General features: G+C 40.9%; 1 protein-coding gene across 1 annotated transcript in view; it reads right to left on the bottom strand.

The window, feature by feature from the left end:
* Window positions 1-910: 910 nt before the first annotated feature.
* Mtmr6 (myotubularin related protein 6) overlaps window positions 911-19756 on the bottom strand; it is a 34065-nt gene continuing 15219 nt past the window's right edge. Inside the window, exons 3-14 of the mRNA XM_029541798.1 lie at window positions 19484-19646; window positions 18669-18826; window positions 17671-17799; window positions 13868-14002; window positions 11433-11565; window positions 10495-10604; window positions 10013-10138; window positions 7196-7245; window positions 6590-6790; window positions 4947-5078; window positions 4088-4214; window positions 911-2909 (exon numbers count right to left, since the gene is read on the bottom strand). Of these exons, the coding sequence (XP_029397658.1) occupies window positions 2661-2909; window positions 4088-4214; window positions 4947-5078; window positions 6590-6790; window positions 7196-7245; window positions 10013-10138; window positions 10495-10604; window positions 11433-11565; window positions 13868-14002; window positions 17671-17799; window positions 18669-18826; window positions 19484-19646 (1713 nt within the window). The 3' untranslated portion in view covers window positions 911-2660. The remainder of the gene's footprint in view (window positions 2910-4087; window positions 4215-4946; window positions 5079-6589; window positions 6791-7195; window positions 7246-10012; window positions 10139-10494; window positions 10605-11432; window positions 11566-13867; window positions 14003-17670; window positions 17800-18668; window positions 18827-19483; window positions 19647-19756) is intronic.

Genomic DNA, 19756 nt, shown 5'->3' with positions numbered 1-19756 from the left:
TGGCAATGGGTCAGTTCACCTTGAATGTATCTACTTGGTGGACCCAGGCTCCCACCTGCAAGCTGGTAATAGCACAGATAACACGCCACTGGCCAAGGCACGTCTACAACTTCATCACTTTCTACTGAACCTGTCGGCCACAAGCCTGGTTAATTATTCAGAAAGCATGTTTGTATATAAAAGGAACTTGTCAATACTTTTGGAAAATGAAATGCTAAAACTCCACTGTGTTAAGACCCTTCGCCCAAGCAAGGGAAGAAAAGCACAACTGGTTTGTCTTTTGTTTTCTGTTTAGACTGGCTTGTCTGTACATGATTTCAGGGCTGACCACTTGCAGCTGGATTACCATTTTCTAGGCTCATCCCTGGGGCAGATGGATTCTCCTCTCTCAGCAATGGTGAGTTTCCTGTGGGCTTATGTCTCTGGTGAGGTCCTGTGAGACTTTCCCCATCCACGTTGCCATGTCAACTGGTGATGTCACTGTTCAGGCAACCATATTGTTGTGGTATGATGGATGTGTAGCTTCCCTGTCATTTCTGAGAAACACAAAATCAAGGCAGATTTCCTGTTTCTCTGGCTCTGACAGCTTGCCTAATCTTTCTGTGCACCCTCCTTCTGCTGTGTGCCCTGAGCCCCTTGTGCAGGACTGGGCTGTAGCTGTGTCAGCTGGTATCAGGCACTCTGTGGTCAGCTGCTCTCAGCATTTTGGGCACTTGTGGATTTCTGTTATGGTCTCCATCTGCTACAAAAAGAAGTTCCTCTAACGAGGAATGAGAGCTCTACTCATGGATCCACAACTGGGTTTAGCATGCAGTTAGGAATCACGCTGGTTCAGTAAAGTGACAGTGACACGTTCTCCTCTAGGATTCATCCTCATTTGTTTTTTGTCCCAAAAGAAAAACACTCAAAGTAAAACATGAACATTTAATTGCCTTTAAATAATACATGAAATAATTTACATGCTATACATCCCAAAACACAATGAACATAAATCTAATTTTATGAGACATTTACACAGACTTTTGCCAACGTATGTCCTGTACATCACTCAGGATGTTATCTGCGTGAGCATGTAAACACATATATACATGTGAAGTTGAAGATTAGCATAATGAACCCAGAAGATGACTAGGAAGTCTGCCACAGAAGTCTAAAACCACAACCTGACTGGAACCAAGGCACAAAACCCTCCTGTTGTGGCCACAGAGATTAAGTTTCCTTTCTCAACGTCTAAACACTGTTCATTATACATTGTAATTTTTAGTATATTTGTTACTTTTTAAAATGCAGTGTTTTTATTACATAAGGTCTTACAGAAGTGAATTGGAAAAATAAGGACTAGATAAAATCATATACGATAAAGCTTTCTTTTTTTTTTTTCCAGAAAAAAGATACCTATGTTCAAAACTAACACAAGAAATACTACAGATATAGGTGTAGTCAGGAGATATATAAGATAATGTACACAGATTTTGTAGTGTCCCTGAACTGTACCTCACACATCACCAATGGTATTAAACTTTGAGAGCCAGCTGGTAATACTGAGAGTTGCAAGTGATTTTTTTAGAAAAGATGTGCATGTTCCAGTGCACAGAATAACAATGAGACTAATAAAGCAAAAGAAACCTTTTCCTGCGTCAAAGCTGCTTCTGTTGGACATTAACTGCCCCCCTCCCCACAGTGCTCTCTTCTTGGCCCCTTCTACATTAAGAGAAAAGAAATTTTTCTTTTACCTGCAAGTTTATAGGCAGCTACACTCAAGTTAAAAATGTATTTAGTACTCAGAACACTTTAGAGCTTTGCCACTTTAAATGTACAGTTATCAAAGGATTAAAGCCAAATACAGAGTAAGAATTAATAGACTGCGGTAAGCCGAAAGTAAATGCCAAATGTGCTTATACTAGCCTAAGAAATGAGTCCTCTAAGCTGTGAATAATGAACTGTCAGCTGCAGCTCGAAACAAATGACAACGAGAACAAAGCCTTCGGTAACACTACTTTTAAATATGGGTGGAGCTGGCTAATTACAAACTAGGAACTAGCAGAGTATGCCTACAACTTTCCATGGTGGAGCACTGCAGTGCGTGGCCCCCAAGTAATCAGAGTGCAGTTCTTCATATGAAATAAGGCTGATTAAAGGAGAGATCAAACATCCTGTCCTCGGCTATAAAACCCACAGAATAAACTGAGCGTCTACTTTAAGGCTGTCCCATAAGTACTTTTCATGGCACTTTAATGTTAAAATGTCACTAAATGGCAAAATCCGAAGTCGCACAGCTCCAGAACTGAAAGCACATGCCGCATAGGTCACTGAGGGTTCAGGTTGTCAGGTCTGTTTTCTCAGAGTTAGAGGAAAGCTACTGAGCTTGGCTGTAATTAACATCTGAACCAACAGACTGTCAGCTCACCCGTCCCCTGTAAACCCTTTCCATAAGTATACACACTAGCACTCAATGCCTGCAGAAATGAGTACGCTCTTGTTACAAATGGCACTTAGCCGACTTACTCAAGAGTTGCTACGATCCTTTTCTCAGCTACCTACTCTCTCACTTACTGCTAAGCCCCAAAGTCACTCAACAAACCCTCCTGCCCATGTGCACAGACCATCCTCACAACTATACATTTCTTACACTACAATCATCCAGGAAACACTGAAGGAGGCTAACACGTCATTCTGGCCACCCCGTACTCCAAGCTGACCACGGTAGGCTCTGACTTAGAAAATTCCTCTGCATAGTCACAGTACCGATTATCTGCTGGGCTGCTGCCCTCTATAGCTCGGAGTGTGTCCTTCACCGGAAGTAGACTCTGCTCTTTCAGACACAGCGAGGTTTTCAGGGTAGGTGATTCAGGGTGGACAGCATGCAGCAAGTCCTTCGTCAGGATGCCATTTTTGCACTGCTTAATTTTCTAAAGCAAAAGAAGACATTGAGAAAACTTTAGTAACTACAGCTAACAGGTGATCGATCTATGTGGAGTGAAGAAAATACGCCTTTCACAAGTGTTCCCCTTGTGTATGATACACAATTATGAACTCAATAACTAAAAATCCCAAGAGCAAACCGGGCAGTGGTGGCGCACGCCTTTAATCCCAGTACTTGGGAGGCAGAGGCAGGCAGATTTCTGAGTTCAAGGCCAGCCTGAGTGAGTTCCAGGACAGCCAGGGCTACACAGAGAAACCTTGTCTTGACCCCACCCCCACCCAAAAAAAGGAAATCCCAAGAGCTTGAAATTTATCAAAGAAAATGCTTCATTAAGTGTTTGCATTTGTCAATCGTTTCAACCAGATTTGACTGTATAGGACACTAGGTCTTCACATGCCAGAAACACACATATTCCTTAGGAATTTTAACAAGTAATCATTTCATAAGGACAAGGACGCAGAGGATATGCTCAACCTGCATTCACTGTAACACAACAATCACTTCTAACCCCGCTGAAGGTCCCACGGACCACGACGAGCTTCTCACAGGCGTCCCTCACTACGGGTTGCCAAGGGAACAGATCCACCTTTGGAAGGTAGCACAGTTTTTTAAAAAACGTAATATTTAAAGTGTCCTGTGGCAAAGCATCAAGCTCTTCAAATCAACTCCAGACAACTGTCCCACGCTGCCTATCTTGCCCTTCCTTTCTTTAACACTAATATGTGCTCTCTAGCTTATCCAAGCAGCCACCACTCTCTTATCCAAGAGACAATGAAAAACATCCATCTCTGAGGCAGACAGGACAGTTCTCTGAACAAAAAGAACTGTCTGGCATTAAAAAAAAGTAAAACACACACACACACACACACACACACACACACACGGCAAAGCATAAAGATAACAACAGTAAGATGTAGAAATCAGATTAAGCCAAAGCTATTTGCAATAACCCCAACAGAGAATCAGTATATAAGGAATCCTGACCAAAAAAGTCAAACCGGCCAAAAGAAAAATGAGCAAAATCTGTGAGTTTATTCTCAACAAACAAAAAGGAAATGCCCAATAAATTCTCTTCATCTGTAATCAAAAAAAACCCAAAATGGAAGAAACTGTCATATAGTAAATTAAACAAATATGTTTTATTAGGCAACTCAGAATACTTACAGCCTCCAGGTCTTTAATGTCTTCCTCTAACTGCTTGTTTTGCTCATTCATTTTCATAATTATGCTCAGTACAGACTGCCGAGGATGGAGCGTCCGATCAAACTGGTGGTACATGTTTCTCCAAAACCTTTATGACAAAGAAGTTTAGGAAGTTTTTAACCAAAACACCTTTAGATGACTAGTGAGTGAGCTCTAGAGCTCCCAGCACAACCCAGAGGGAAGAGCTTACAACACCTATTCCAAGTAAACAACTGGAAGAGAGGAGCTCACACACAGTAACAAGGAACAGACAGAAACACAGCTGCTCTGTTCTGCTTACCACACGCTAGACACAGGTTCCAAAATACCTCACTGTTCATAAACATACATTGTATGTCCATTAAAATTAAGAAAACTTAAAAACATGGGAACACTATCTTGATTTGCTCATTATTGTATACATTTATACAATGATCATACTATACCCCATGAATATGTTTTTTTGAATATGTTTAATTAAAATAATATTTTTAGGGGATGGAGAGATGGGTCAGTGCTTAAGAACACTGGATACTTTTCCAGAGGACCTGGGTTCAGTTCCTAGCACACACTTGCAGGCTCACAACCATTTGCAATTTCAGTTCTAAGGAATCTGATAGCCTCTTCTGCCCTCCACAAGCAAAACACACACACACACACACACACACACACACACACACACACAGAGTGCACACAGGCAAAACTCTCATACAAATAATAATGATGATGATGATGATGATGATAATGATAGTAATAATTAAAATAAAGTTAACATTATTCTTAAAAGTTCCCAAAATTTGTATGAGAAAAATCACATAAAAATGCTTCAAGGCCAACTTACTTAAAATTGAAAGAGGCTGTATTTGGCTCCAAGACTGTCAATCTCTGAGATTTGGAACTATAGAGAGGATTTAAGTACTTCTTTTTGTCATCCAAAAGAAAGGGCCACAGGGAGTAAGTTTTCTCCTTTAACCTTGGGGAATAAGAACATAAAAGTCTTAGCTAGCAATACTCAGTGCCCTGCTGATGCTATAGATCAGGCGGTTGCTTTCCGTGGCTTCCAGCTGGAGACTCGCCTCTCCTGCCTAGAGACTCGCCTCTCCTGCCTGGAGACTCACCTCTCCTGCCTGAGTTCTGCTTTCCCTACTGTTCTTTCTCATTTGTGACCATGTAGTAAATGTGTCTTGAGCACAACACAGGTGGACCACTGTTTCTCACTTGTCCACTTAGGGATTCTCCACATATCCCAGGACTGTTAAGCCTTGCAACAGAACACTGATTCAGCTGTTCTGCCGTATTCTCACAACCCCATGCTGGGCCACGAGAGCAACTACCACAGGTCAGAAACACCTTTCAGTGGAAGATTTTGAAATGCCAGTCATGTGCTTGTCTAAAGGCACACATTTGATGGACAGATGGCTACAGAGGAGGCATATCCACAGCAGGTAACCTAAGAGATGCAGTAGGTATGTGCAATACCATATGCCCTAAGATGGCCCACAGGTATGTTCTAAGAAAAACTACTAAGAAATTTCCATTTTTATTTTCCTTTTCTCATTTTTTTTTTCTTTTGAGTTTGGTACCAATTGAGAAGTTTCTCCAAAAATAAGACTCGTACCCCAAGAAAAGTCACCTGATCCAAATTATAGGAAATCATTGTTAGCCTCTCTACATGTCACTTGGAAGGTCTAGATTCACTGTTACTATAAGAAATCTAAACTCAGCACTCGGGAGGCAGAGGCAGGCGGATTTCTGAGTTTGAGGCCAGCCTGGTCTACAAAGTGAGTTCCAGGAGAGCCAGGGCTACACAGAGAAACCCTGTCTCAAAAACAAAAACAAAACAAAACAAACAAACAAAAAAAGAAATCTAAAAGAAAAAAAAAAAGAAATCTAAACTCGGAATCCAAACCAAAAACTACAAGTTGGTATGAAGAACAGGTGAGGGGTCGAATGTGGTACTTAGTGCCTGCATGAGACCCCATCAAGGACACCATGGAACAATGCCAGCAGGCTTGTCTGCCCCACAAGGAGGAGAGTTACACCTGCCACCTTACCATAGGACAAACTCACTGATTTATACCTTCCACCCCTATAAAACTGGTAACCAACACTTTCTGAGAAATTATGTAAAGATTTCTCTCTTCTAAAATATACATTAAACTGAAAAAGAGCACCAAAACTTTAAAGGAACAGCATGGGGTTCTCACCTTGGGTACTGGCTGTGTGTGTGTGTGTGTGTGTGTGTGTGTGTGTGTGTGTGTGTGTGTGTAATCCTCCATGTACTTTTCTGGATACTATTATACTTCAAAATATATTTCAAAACAGAAAGGTGGCAGATATTAGTAGGGTACTTTAGCTTCAAAAATACAGACAAGAAACTCTAAAGTAAAATTCAACTCTACCTGAAACGGTCAGGGCACTTCATTTTACAGCCATGATTTACGGTGGTGCAGAAGGAAGAGGCGCGTTTCATCGTTCACTTACCTGAGTTCCTCTCGTTCCTTCTGACAGTTGCCGAGGAAGTTCCCAAATTGGCATGAATGAATGTGCTCATGGATCTGAAGAAGAAACGCTTCGTTGAACTCAAAGGCTTGTGGGAACTGCTCGGTCAGATGCCAGACACACTCCAAGAACTGAGTGAACACTGGTGAGACTTCCTTTGGGTCACCATCCAAATGGCCACACCTAAACCCCGAGAAAGCACAAGCTTTGAAAAATGCCTCTGCAAGAAGTTCATTGCTTAAGCATGGTAAACTTAAACCTATAAACGATACATACAAGTGCTACATATGTAATATGGACAATAAAAGTCCATGTGAAACCATCATTTTAGTGGACATCTGTAACCCCAGTCCTCAGGAAGGAAAAGCAGGAGGACCAGAAGTCCAAGGCCAGCCTTGCTATAAGACTGAACATCAATGGCCATGAGAACTAACAAAGGCACTAAGAGAAAGAAATAACAGAGACATTAAGTTTAGCTTCATATAATACAGAGCTATAGTTCCCATGCCACAGAGATATGTAAATTCCAACAAGGAAAAACATGGTGGTGCAATTTTGCAAAGATTTAAATGTATTATTGCTACTCACCTCTCTGAAAATTTATGCCCAAACGATATCCAGTCTTTTTCTATTAAAACCTAGTGAGAAAAAGCAAAATAAACTATATAACTATTTTCAACTTGAAAAAAAATAGTGACAATTCTGCTAAGAACAGATATAAAAAAAATAAAAAGACTACATAAAAACAAAAAAAAAGTAGGCAGAACCTAGACGAGAATAAGGTTACCAAAGTCATGGAAATCATCTTACAACAAATGATTCCAGTTGCCCTCATTACAAACACACTTGGTAGCTGGGTGTGGTGGCACACGCCTTTAATCCCAACACTCAGGAGGCAGAGGCAGGCGCATTTCTGAGTTCGAGGCCAGCCTGGTCTACAAAGTGAGTTCCAGGACAGCCTGGGGTATACAGAGAAACCCTGTCTCAAAAACACCCCCCCCTCAAAACACACACACACACACACACACACACACACACACACGGTAAGGCAGCATTACATTTTTGTACATACAAAAATAACATGGAAAAGCCAGCGAGACTCCAGTACTCAGAGGCTCAGGCAAGAGAATAGAGAATCAGAGACCAGACAGATAGATCATAAGGAAACCCTGCCCTCAAATAGAGTGTGGGGTGCATGAGGGAAACTAGAAACTATAACTAAACTGCTAATAATGGCCAGCTCTGTAGTAAACCACTGGCGTATTTGTACATTGTTTATGTAAAGCATAAAAAAAAATGGTAAGCAAGACTCTGTGTCTTGGCAAACCAAACAAGTCAGTAAAAGAGTTAGCCAGCTGACAACCATCAATGCCAGCACTGGTATCCCTGAATATATAGTTTAGTCTTCAGGTCACTACTTCTCTACTGACTAATTCCACCAAAAAAACCAGCTCTTACTTTTCTTTTCCTTTTTTGTTTTTTTGAATCAACTTTTCAGTATGAAACCCAGGTTGGGCTGAAGTCTCCATCCTCCTGTCTCGGCTTCCCAAAAACAGGGACTAAAGACACGCATCTCCATAGCCAATGAGAGAACAGATCTCTAATGTTTTCAGTCAGATCTGAAGTAACTTCTTAGTGCTTGACACACCATATCTCATTACATAATCACCAAACGTATTCTTTTCTCAGTGTCAGGATGGCCACTCTGGCATCTCCTATGTTGCCTTAAATCCACTTAACAGAGCATACTGATCCAGGATGCGCCTATCTCATAGGTGTCATTGTCACCTCTATGCTGTGAACATGGGTCCTCTATCATTGTATTCGTCCTGACTTAGTATCCTCCTCTGCTTAGCTTAGAGAAGAGCAGGAAGCTGACTCGGCAGCCTGGAAACCCAGATGAGGGCTCCTATCCCCTACGCCCACTCAATCTATGGGCAGCTTGTATGGGTTCTCCTTTGTCAATGTCCCGAGACCACCACCTACCTGTGTATACTTGTGTGTGTGTTGCTGCCTTACTTTCAGTCCTTCTCTCTCATCAGATGGACTAACAGTCTCTATCCAGGACCCTCAGCCTCCATCCCACTCCCTCCTGCCTTCAAGAGGCCAAGGCATCTTTTTACAGAGCATCATTCATCAAGCTACCGCTTGCTCTTTCCTACTGGCTCTCACTGCCTATGGGAAAGGACACATCCCAGGATCCTTCTCCATAGGCTCTTACCCTTTCAATACCAGGCTTACTCTCACATCCACTCAGCCTACCCTCACACGTCTAAAGGGGCTTTACTGTGGGCCTGATCACTTACTCAGATGCCTGGCAAATGAGATAAGAATAATATTTCTGACTTATACTTTCAAAGTATGCTTAATATTATTTTATTAAGTGTTTTTTGTTGTTTGTTTGTTTTTGTTTGTTTTTTGCTTGTTGTTTGGTTTTTCAAGAGAGTGTTTCTCTGTGCAGCTTTGGATGTCCTGGAACTAGCTCTATAGACAAGGCTGGCCTCAAACTCACAGAGATCCACTGCCTGTCTCCCAAGTACTGGAAGTAAAGGCGTGCGCCACCTAGTGTTACTTTTATTGGCACCATTTTCATGTAGTTTTCTTATTTTCATTTAGTTTATCCAGACTCAGTATCAGATTGGAGTAAGGGTGCTGAGCAAGGTCTGAGACTTTACGTCACCCTTGTCACAGGACTCTGATTATTAATTAGCACTTACACCTCTCTAATACCTCTTCATCTGCTCACTATGTACTTCTGTGGAAATTTTGTTTTGTTCTTAGACAGGGTGTCATGTAGCTCAGGCTGGTCTCAAACTGCTAACATAGTAAAGGATAGCCTTCGACTCTTGGCCTGTCCCTGTAAACCTCTCAAGCGTGAAAGCTGATCTAATCAAATACTAAATAGAAAATAAATAGAAAATAAATTCCTGCCTAGAAGAAAATTGTTCAACTATAAATTTGGTTTCATAAACCGAAATGATACAATGTTTAACTTAACATCAGGGTGCTATAGATGAACATTGCCTCAACATTAAATCCTTACAATTAAAACTGCCTTACAATTAATCCTGTATTTTACATTACTTTTACTAGATAAAGGTGAGGGAGAAAATATCAACAATTTTGTAACACTTTAGGGTGGTAGGAGCGGTGGCAGTGGGTGGTGGTGTCAATCTCTAAATCTAAAAAACTTGCACAAATAGCGATCAGTCAGCCTGCAGGTTATCTGCAGCAGAAGCACAGACATGGAGGGCCCAAGGAATCTTTAACTGGAGCTGCTCTGTGCAGGGTCAGCTGCCTAGCAGACCCTATCAGCTGCATGACCTTAGTATAAAAGTGTCTCTGAATTCTGCCAAGCATCCCCTGGGTAAAGAAATCACTGGGTTCAATGGAACAGATCCTTACCATGAATCCTTTCATTGTCCTGTAGTATGAATCCAACAAAAGTGAGCCAAGGGAACACACTTGGGAGGTCCTATCCCATCCATCCGAACAGTGTACCAGCACACTTGCATTTTCAACCACTATTGCCTGGGGGAAAATGACACACTTAGATTCTTGCAAAATTCCTTTTACATAAATCAGTAAGGTTCTGTACTAAAACCCACACCAGAAGATACACATCATAAAGAAGACCTGGCCCTCAATAACACTGTTGCCACAGTATAATTAAAACACACAACAAAGACAAAACAAGCAAACAAAAACGTTGTTTGTAAGTAGTTGGGGATTTTAAATGTCTGTCTTAGGTACCACTTCAAACTGATGTGAACCCCATTAAAGAGGCAAAGAACAAAACAAGTTGTCTGAGCAGAACCAAGACTTACCAAGGCTAAGTCCATTCCTTCCCCAACCATTACAAACCTGAACCAACAAGAAATAGTTACTTTGGCTAAGAAGATTGCAGCATCCAAAACAGCCTTGATATGGCGAAGCCATCCTGAACTCTCCAAACCAGAGTAGAAATCGTTGACAGAAAGCCCTTTGCTGCCATTCACTGTGAAATAGAGAAGGGTTTCAATTAGAAGGGGGCTGGAGTACCCATTCATCCTTCCCACATCTGTCTTGTAGTGATCTTGGGGAGTGAATTGGGAAAAATGTATATCAATTAAATGTGCTACGAGAAGCTGAGAAAAGCTCCTGTCCTTCCTTAGGCTTAAAATAAATGTTCAATGGCCTTTTTAAAAGGTAGCACAGAAGTTTAAATTCTCTCGCTATATATACACACACATACATACACACACACACACACACACACACACACACACACACGAATGACATCATGAAGAGTGTAGTGACCACTCAGTGATCTCTACCAACAGTGACCATTAGAACCGCAGACAGGGCATCTGGGGAGCCCCCACAATGTGCCTGTGCTTAAGTGAGATGTAAGAATAAAGAATGACTGCTTCCAAGACTGGATGACAATGGATCTCGCTGGCTGTGCTTGTGCACACTGTAATCCCTGCACCTGAGGAGCTGAAGCAAGAGGATCAGTACTTCAAGGCAACCCTTGGCTGCAGAGGTAGTCTGAGGATACCTTCAATGAGACTTTGTCTCAAAATGGTGTGAGTAAGCACCTTAGTAAGAGGGGAGGAGGGATGGAGAGAGAGGAGAGGGAAGGAAGAAGGGGGGGAGGTGGAGGGACTGTTCTATTGGTTTTAGTACTGACTACATGCTAAAAGTAATACTTTTAGTATATCACATTAATGTCAATTCCACATTCTCTTTACAGAGTGTGACAGACAGAACAGTCAAAGCCCTATGTGACTGTCACTGTACCTCCATTGCACAAAGCTCTCTAAAAGGTGTACAATAATCATACCTTCCAGTAATTTCTGAAGGCTGGATCTCATGACATGAATATTTTCTATTCCAACAAACTGAAATCTAATATTAGAATAGTTGTCTTCATTTTCATAACCTTTTCCAGCTGCTCTGTTGGCCATTGCATTGAGCTAAAATTCAAAATTTTAGAAATTTACAAATTATTTTTATCTTTAATTTATCAACATGTCATAAAAACACTAAGTCACATTTTATAGGCAGGACAACATTTAAAGAAACTCATCAAAACTGAATAAGCTACTATCTTTTACTAAGCAAACCTGCCATATCCAAGCAGTGCAGAAGGGCAGTGTGCGGGGAACTGTGGTTGTTACACAGAGGAAAGCTAGTCAAGAAGACTCAAAATTCAAAGATAATTCAAGTACTTTCTCATCAGCTTTCTACATTTCTGTGTCATCTCAAAATTAAAAAGGAATGTTTACTGTATAAATCTGGATTTGGAGGTGGGCAGAGCTGGAAAGCTCAGTTTACAGAATCAGTTTGTGGGGTCAAACCATGGGGGCCCTGAGAGCCAGACGTGAACCACAGTCTATCCACCAAGCTCATCCATGGAGACCCAGACTGTCCCACAGCTGTGTGTGTACAGCATCACCCACCAGCCTAGCACAGCTCCAAGAACTGTGCCTGACATAAAGTGCTCTCCAGAGGGGAGCAGACACTGATCTGAGATACCCTTAAGATTTGGCCTGCTGGCTTCTTGCATGTAGTATGTTACTATAGTTACTATTCTGTGGATAAAGAAAATGACCCATGGGTGGAAATAGCTTTTTATCCAGTGAATAGAACTTTGGCTGGTAGCAAGTACAGGTGAATTATACCTGCTAGCTCAACAGTTACCCACCCTGAAATAAAATTTGAAGTAAAATTAAAAATGTGTCCACATTACTACTACTTAATTTTAAACTTAGAAAAGCAAGTGAAAATAAATTCTGTATCAATGACAATTACATAAATATAAACTATTAAGTCTTGAGCTATAATCACAGTCAGATACAATCACCTCTTACGTATAATATCACCTAAAAAATAATCATTAGCTTATAAGCCTCTAGTAACAAGGGAACACAACTTTTCTTATGAGACATTACCAACTCTTGAGTCTTAGATTATCAATAGCAAGTCCTAATTTTGATGCTTTCTAATTTGCTCGAGTTATTCTCATCGTCTGTGTTCTCCAGTCTTTTGTGAGACCGCACAGTGATGGCAATCACTCTGCATCAGCTCTGGTCCCTCTCACAGTGCTGCCTACAAGCGGTCTACAGTGCTCACTCGCTTTCTCTCATCGCTTTCTCTTATTTTCTCATCATTCCAGATTTTTGAAGAAATCCTCACTATAATTCTGCCAATGTCCTTTTGTGTATCCCACCAGCTCTGCATGCGATGCTATAATAAAAATCAAAATAAAGTTAGCTCTCACCGTTGAAGATTGTAATTACTCTAATTTCAGGGTCCTATGTGAATCAGCTGTTTACTGTGCATATAAAAAGAAGTACAGATTCTGGTTTGGTCTCAATGATAAGAATTCAGCCTTGTACCACAGACACCAGGAGAACAGCAGTTTCCTGTTCATTACAGTTCTCTAATTCAGTTTCCTCATTCAATAACTGTTTCCTCTTATTTTAAATCTTTCACATTATGGCCAAATTACTTTAACACAAAGTGTTTTGTTAATTAACAGTTTTATTAATGAAGACTAGTAATGTGGGTGTGGTGGTGCCTGCCTATAATTCCAGCATTTGGGAGGCAGAAGCAGAGGATCAGGATTAGCTACATAGTACATGCCACAAAGAAACTAAATATCAACAACGAAAAGGAAAGTAAGGGAGGGAGAGGAGGTATTAGGAATTTCCAAGTATTTACATCATACACTATCTAGTATTTCTTCACAATAACATAAGACTTAATACATCCTCAAGAGTTCCATATGTGGCAGGGGATGGTGGCTCACATCTTTAATTCTAGTACTTGGGAGGCAGAGACAGGAGGATTTCTAAGTTTTAGGCCAGCCTGGTCCACAGAGTGAGTTCCATGTCAGCCAGAGCCATACAGTGAAGCCATCATGAAAAACCACACCAAACCAAACAATAACAAAAAAGAAAACATAGTTCCATTTGTCCATGTGTGTGTATGTATAGCTATGTAAATATCTATACATATACATATCTATACATACACACACATATGCATAAATATATGTATATATTATCTATACATCAGGAGACAGAAGAAATTATGACCTAGGGCATTGAGAACTTTAGTATCCCTCAAAGAACAGTTTTTCTTTATAGCATTAGCCTTGGTTAATTTAAAACTACAATTTAAGTATGTTATATTTAGGCAAATATATTTATTCCCATTAAATAAAGACATGAAACAATAAAGATAAGTGGCTGCAAAGTACTGGCTCCATACCTTGGGCCTGGTATCCACCACATACATGTAGCGGTTCCCTGGGTTGGCTTTACTGATGGCTTGAAGCAAATGCTCATCCTCTAGGCACCTGGCACTGAAGCCTGACAGCGGCTGACTACATCGACAGATGGCAGCCTAATTTCAAAAAGAAAAAAAACAGATTATAAAAAGACTCAAAGTACTACAATCAAACACACAATCTATTTAAAAGTCAGACATAAATTTAGACAGTATTAACTTTTAAAAAATTATGTTAAAAATTATTTGATTTAAATACTTTTCAAAATCTAGATGCTGCCTATTCTTCCTGTGGGGGTTACATCAAAATGGCTCCCATAGACTCATAATCAGAGTGGCAGTGTTGAAGGTGTGGCCTTGTTGGAGTAGCTGTGGCCTTGTTGTAGGAATTGTATCACATGAGGTATTTTAGAAGCTCAAGCCAGGCCTTCTTTCTGCCTGCTGATGGAGATGTAGAACTCTCAGCTATTTCTCCGGCATCATATCTGCCTGCATACAGACATGATTCCTGCCATGACAATAAAGAACTAAACCTTTGAACATGTAAGCCAGCCATAGTAAAATATTTCCCTTTATAAGAGTTCCTGTGGTCACAGTGTCTATTCATAGCAATAAAACTGTAAGACATTTCCCAATATTTTATTATAAGAAAACTAAATGTTTTTTTACCTCGTTTGTGTACACACACACACACACACACACACACACACACACAAAATCAAAATTAAATTAAGAACACTGTGGTCCTAAGGAGCAGCACTTGGTTAGCTGTCTATCAAGGAGCAGACTCTAAGGAAACATCTGCATTCCAGGTTTTTAATGAGCTACAGGGTTCTTTCAGCTCAAGTCCAAGTAAAGAAGATGGGCTAACAGAACATATAGAATAAGAAATTTTAAGATTTTTATTTATGAATGTGTACCTATACAAGTGAATGCCACTTGTATGTGGGTCCTCTCAGAGGCCAGAAGGGAGTATTTAATGCCTTGGAGCTGGAGTTACAGGCAATTGTGATCTACTGGACACGGTTGCTGGGAACTGAACTAAAGTCCTCTGGAAAAGCAGGAAGCACTCTTAACCCCCGCACCATTTTTCTTTCCCTGACCAGGAACTTATTATCTTGACCAGAAGAGATGGTCCAACAGGTAAGAGCATCCACACTGCTCTAGAGGGCAGCACCTGCATGGAGGCTCACAATCTTTTGTAACTCTAGTTTCAGGGGATCCTATAAGCACCAGGCACATGCATGGTACACAAACATTCGAGCAAAGCACCTATATGTGTGTGGTGGTTTGAATATGCTTGGCCCATAAGGAATGGTACTGTTAGGAGGTGTGGCCTTGTTGGAGGAAGTGTGTCACTGTGGGGTGACAGGTGGGCTTTGAAGCTCTCCTCAGTGTGGAAGAGTCAGCTTAAGCTGCCATGCTCCTGTCTATATGATAATGGATGGAATCTCTGAACCTATAAGCCAGTCCCAATTAAATGTTGTCCTTTATAGAGTTGCCTTGGTCATGGTGTCTCATCACCAAAATAACTAAGCTACATACTGAAATTCTCCACTAAGCCTCTTGGGTCAGGTCTACACAGTTCAAACTAAGACAAAGTGTAAAATAAAAATTAAAAAGTAAACTTACAGCTGAAACTGCACTTCCCTACTAAAAGTCACAAAGCTTTTCATAAAGTGAGACATAAAGATTTGAAAAGATAATTTAAGGGGAGGCACACTTGGGAAGCAGAGGTAGGTAGATTTATGTGAGTTTGAGGCCATATTGGTTTACAGAGTAGATTCTAGGACAGCCAAGGCTATAAAGACAAACCCTGTCTTGGAACCCTGCATGCCCTGCCCTACCTTGACAGAAAAAAAAAAAAAAAAAAAAAAGTAAAAGATTTAGAAGTATATACCCATCTGTAATCTTACCCATGCTACCTCCAACTCAACTCTACAGAAACATTCTAATAGCGTATCATCGGGACAAAGTGTTAAAAGTATAAATGTTTGAATATTTTATATATACACACAAAATACAATCTCAAAAATTACAATGGCATAAAAAAAAAAATGAGGACCATTTTGTAGATTTTAGTGTTCAAGAGTTCTCTCCTGTTTTCTGTAAATGTTTTTAGTCAGTTTTTTATTGTTGGATGTGTCCTCTTAGTTCTTTGAGCATAGGCAGGGTTAGGGTTGTGAAGGAACCCTGTGCTCCACACTCCTTGTACACCTACCTTTTGTTTACTAAGTCAACCACAAGTATTTTCCAGCCCACCTTTCCCACAACAGTGCACTCTAACAAGGTGTGTCAGGGTACACCCTAGGACTTCAGGTACTAGCATTAGACTTCTGTTTAAAACTTACCTGAACCAGGTTCTAACAAACATAAGACTTGTGGAGCCACCAGGACAAGCATGAACAAAGAAACTCCAACAACAGTGCTGTGACATTTGGGGGCAACAGCAGCCTGAGAACTGCTTTGGCAGAGGAAGTGCCTGCTACAGAAAGGAGCTGGGAGAATCTAGCTGAAAGGTCAGAGCACAGGAGCTGGCACCTGCACGGAAGCAGGGTGTGGCTGATCACATAAAGATGAGCGGTGACCTCCAGATTCCTCCTCTCTGAGCACTTAGTCTCCAAAGAGGAGACATATAGTCTACCCAGCAGAGTGTGAGTTCTGACTGTTGCATCACACCAAGTCCTTTTGCTGATACACTAGCAAAAGCACAGCCTCTGTGAGGAAGCCGGATGCACAGTAGAAAAATTAAAAACTGCAAAAGCATACAACTTCAGTCATGCAAACTTCTAAACAGCAAAACATGAGAGGGAGAGACAGCCACACAGAATTCCTACCAAAAAAAAAAAAAAGTCTGCGTGAGAGTTGGTGACTCCAAATGAGAGAACAGGAAATTGACTAAAGAAATTTAGTAGAGAAAGAACCCTTAAATGTCACACAGTCTCAAAAATAAAGAATCCGAGAGTTGAATGAGAAATAGAATTAAGAAACTCTTCCAGAAAACAGACATGGAGGCTACACAGTAAGTCTGTCAATTTATAAAAGCTAAAAAAGAAAAACTACAAAGAAAACCAAGAGAGAAAAGAAATAGCTGCTCATCTGAGTTTCTGGGTTGTCTGTAAATGACATACCAAGGCAGAGCACCATGAAATTCCAGAATCCAAGGAAAAAGAAAAATCTTCCAGGTGGGGTGGGGAGTTGGGAATGTGTTTAAAAATCAGTTTACAAAGTTGGCATGCCTCCTCTCTCTCCTCATTGCAAAGTCCTTTCCATGTGAGGACTGCAGACAGAGCCCTGGGCTCTCTTCCTGCTTTCAGCGCTTACCTTGGCACAAGCAAGCTATCCGACTTCTCTAAGCACACACAGGACTAAAGGAAGCCTGAAGAACAGAAACAGAACCTATCTATTCACTGGTCCCATTATTAAGGAATTTCTGGGAAAGAAAGGCAGGAAAGGAGCGCTTCAGGCTAATTTTGTTTTAAAAACTTCAGAAACGATAGTGAAAAGCCAGCATGTATCTGTTACCAACATTACAACAGCAAACCTGTGAAGTGAAAGTGAATATTTATATTTACTGGCAGCTGTAGTGGCATGTGCCTTTAACCCCAGGGTTCAGGAGGCAGAGGCAGACAGATCCCATAAACTCAAGGCCAGCCTCGTCTACATAGTATGCTCTGGAACATCTAGAGCTACATAGTAAGATCCTACCTCAAAAACAAAACAGTGTTCAACCAGAAGCTTAGAGCTTCAGCTCACCACATTTATAAAGCAGAGAAGGTTCCTACCTCAGTGCCCTGCCGGCAGTAGGATAGGACCGGAAGTCTGCCCTTGCTCCGGAAGTTGGAACTGCCCATGATCACCGGCCGGCTAGCTGTCCGAGGAACATACAGCTCTCTGGGATAAGTCTCACAGACCTGTGAATATCAAATGAAAAAACTTAACTCCAATCAGAAACCGTGAGGCTAGCGGAGGCAGGTGGATTAACTGCAGATCTTCACCTCCAAATCCAATCCCCCAGTCGCATCCCCAGCTCTGTAGCCGACCTGCTATGGTTTTTCTTTTCTGCCCCAACTCCCAGGAGCCTAAGCAGATCCTAGTGGAATCCCTGAATGCTCCCTCCTAGCCCACCCTCGTTCCAAAGTGTCCGACCCAACACCTAGAAACACGTTTTCCTGTAACCCCCAGTAACCATACCAATCATGGCCAGAGTATTTCCTATCAAGCAACACAATCCACCACGCTCTCCCTAGAAGCCAGAGATGAAACAGAAACCAAGGAACAAAGACAAGTTCGGATGTCCACACCTAGAATTCCAATCCATATACTCAGACACAAAGCAAGTCTCAACAATATAGGAAAACTGAAATAATACCCTGTATCCTATCAGACCACCAGGGATTAAAGCTGGATTTTAACAACAGAAAGCCTATAAAATCATGGGAACTGAACAAGTCTCTGCTGAATGTAAAATGGGTCAAGAAAAAAAAATTTAAGACTTTCTAGAATAAAATGAAAATGCAACATACCTAAACTTATGGGACACAATAAAGGAGGTTCTAAGAGGTAAGTGCATAGCACTAAGTGACTACGTAAAAAGAGGTAACAAACTGGACAGATAATATGAGGCAAAAAACCCAACCAACCAACCAAAGAAAAAAACAAAAAGGATACCTTCAAAACATTGACAGCAGTGAGAGCCGCACACTGCTCTACAGATGGCTGACCACTGCCTCACACTACCTTAGCACTGTCCTCTGACCTGTTATAGAGGCTGCTTGCTTACCTTGTACTCTCGGTTGGCATCCGACAGTTGCCAGTTTGCATTGGGCACTCCCATCCTCTCATACTCCGCAGCAAGGTCAATAAGCTGCCAACCATTCAGTCGTTCAGTATCATTTTGCTTGGGATTATAAGAGAATGCATAGAGATCTTCATATTTTGCTGCAAAATAGTAAAAGTCAATACAATGAAATTTACAAGGCAGTGTACTACAGATAAAACGAATTTTCAGGGCTTACTCCTCCTTTTTTCTTTAAAGTCTTCAAAGAAGTGGCTAAGACATGAACATACCTGAATCTAAAACTTACAACAAATGACTATAGTTAAACACACATGTATGGACCTAAGATTTATGTTATAGCAAAAGGTACCTTAAAAGTTAGATCTTCTACTGCATGCTTTTCCTTTTTCTTCAATATTACATTTTAAAAACACAGACACTTCTTATTCATCCTTTTCCACAAACACACCACAAAACAAATACCATGACTAAAAACTAGAAATGGCCAGGTGTAGTCCATGCCTAAAGCCCCAGTGTTCACAAGTCCAAGGCAGAAGGACTACGTTTGAGATCAGCTGGGAGCAATCTTAGGCTGTATTATAAATACCTTTCCTTACATTATTTCCTTATTGAACAATCTTGTAGTTCAAAGCATTAGATTTTATTATTTCTAAACCACTGTGGAGGACTTCTATGCCGCTGAGGGGTTTGACTGTACATATGAACCTAACAATAACTGAAGGGTGAAATAACAACACCTTAAAGTATGGAAAACCCATCTTGACTGAGTTGAGAGCTGTGCTCTCTAAGAACAGTACCTTGTTTTGATAGCTGCAGCAGAGAGTTATAAATATCATGGCAATCTCTTTCCCTGGGAACAATGAAATGCACAATCCTGAAGTTCTTGCACTGAATTACGAGTGGGCATCCAGAAGTGGTCAGAGCAAGTTTCTCCACAGAGGCGATATGGTGGTGTAGTATCTACAACATAAATAGACCCCAGTCACCAACACACAAAACACTGGTATTTGTTCTTCTCTACACTGCATACATGTTAATGCTCAAATAAAGCATCAGATGTTAGGTGCTAT

Source organism: Mus pahari, chromosome 8, assembly GCF_900095145.1.
Source record: "Mus pahari chromosome 8, PAHARI_EIJ_v1.1, whole genome shotgun sequence".
Taxonomy (NCBI): domain Eukaryota; kingdom Metazoa; phylum Chordata; class Mammalia; order Rodentia; family Muridae; genus Mus; species Mus pahari.
The sequence above is the reverse complement of the archived record's forward strand: the minus strand, read 5'-3'. Positions and strand labels throughout refer to the sequence as shown.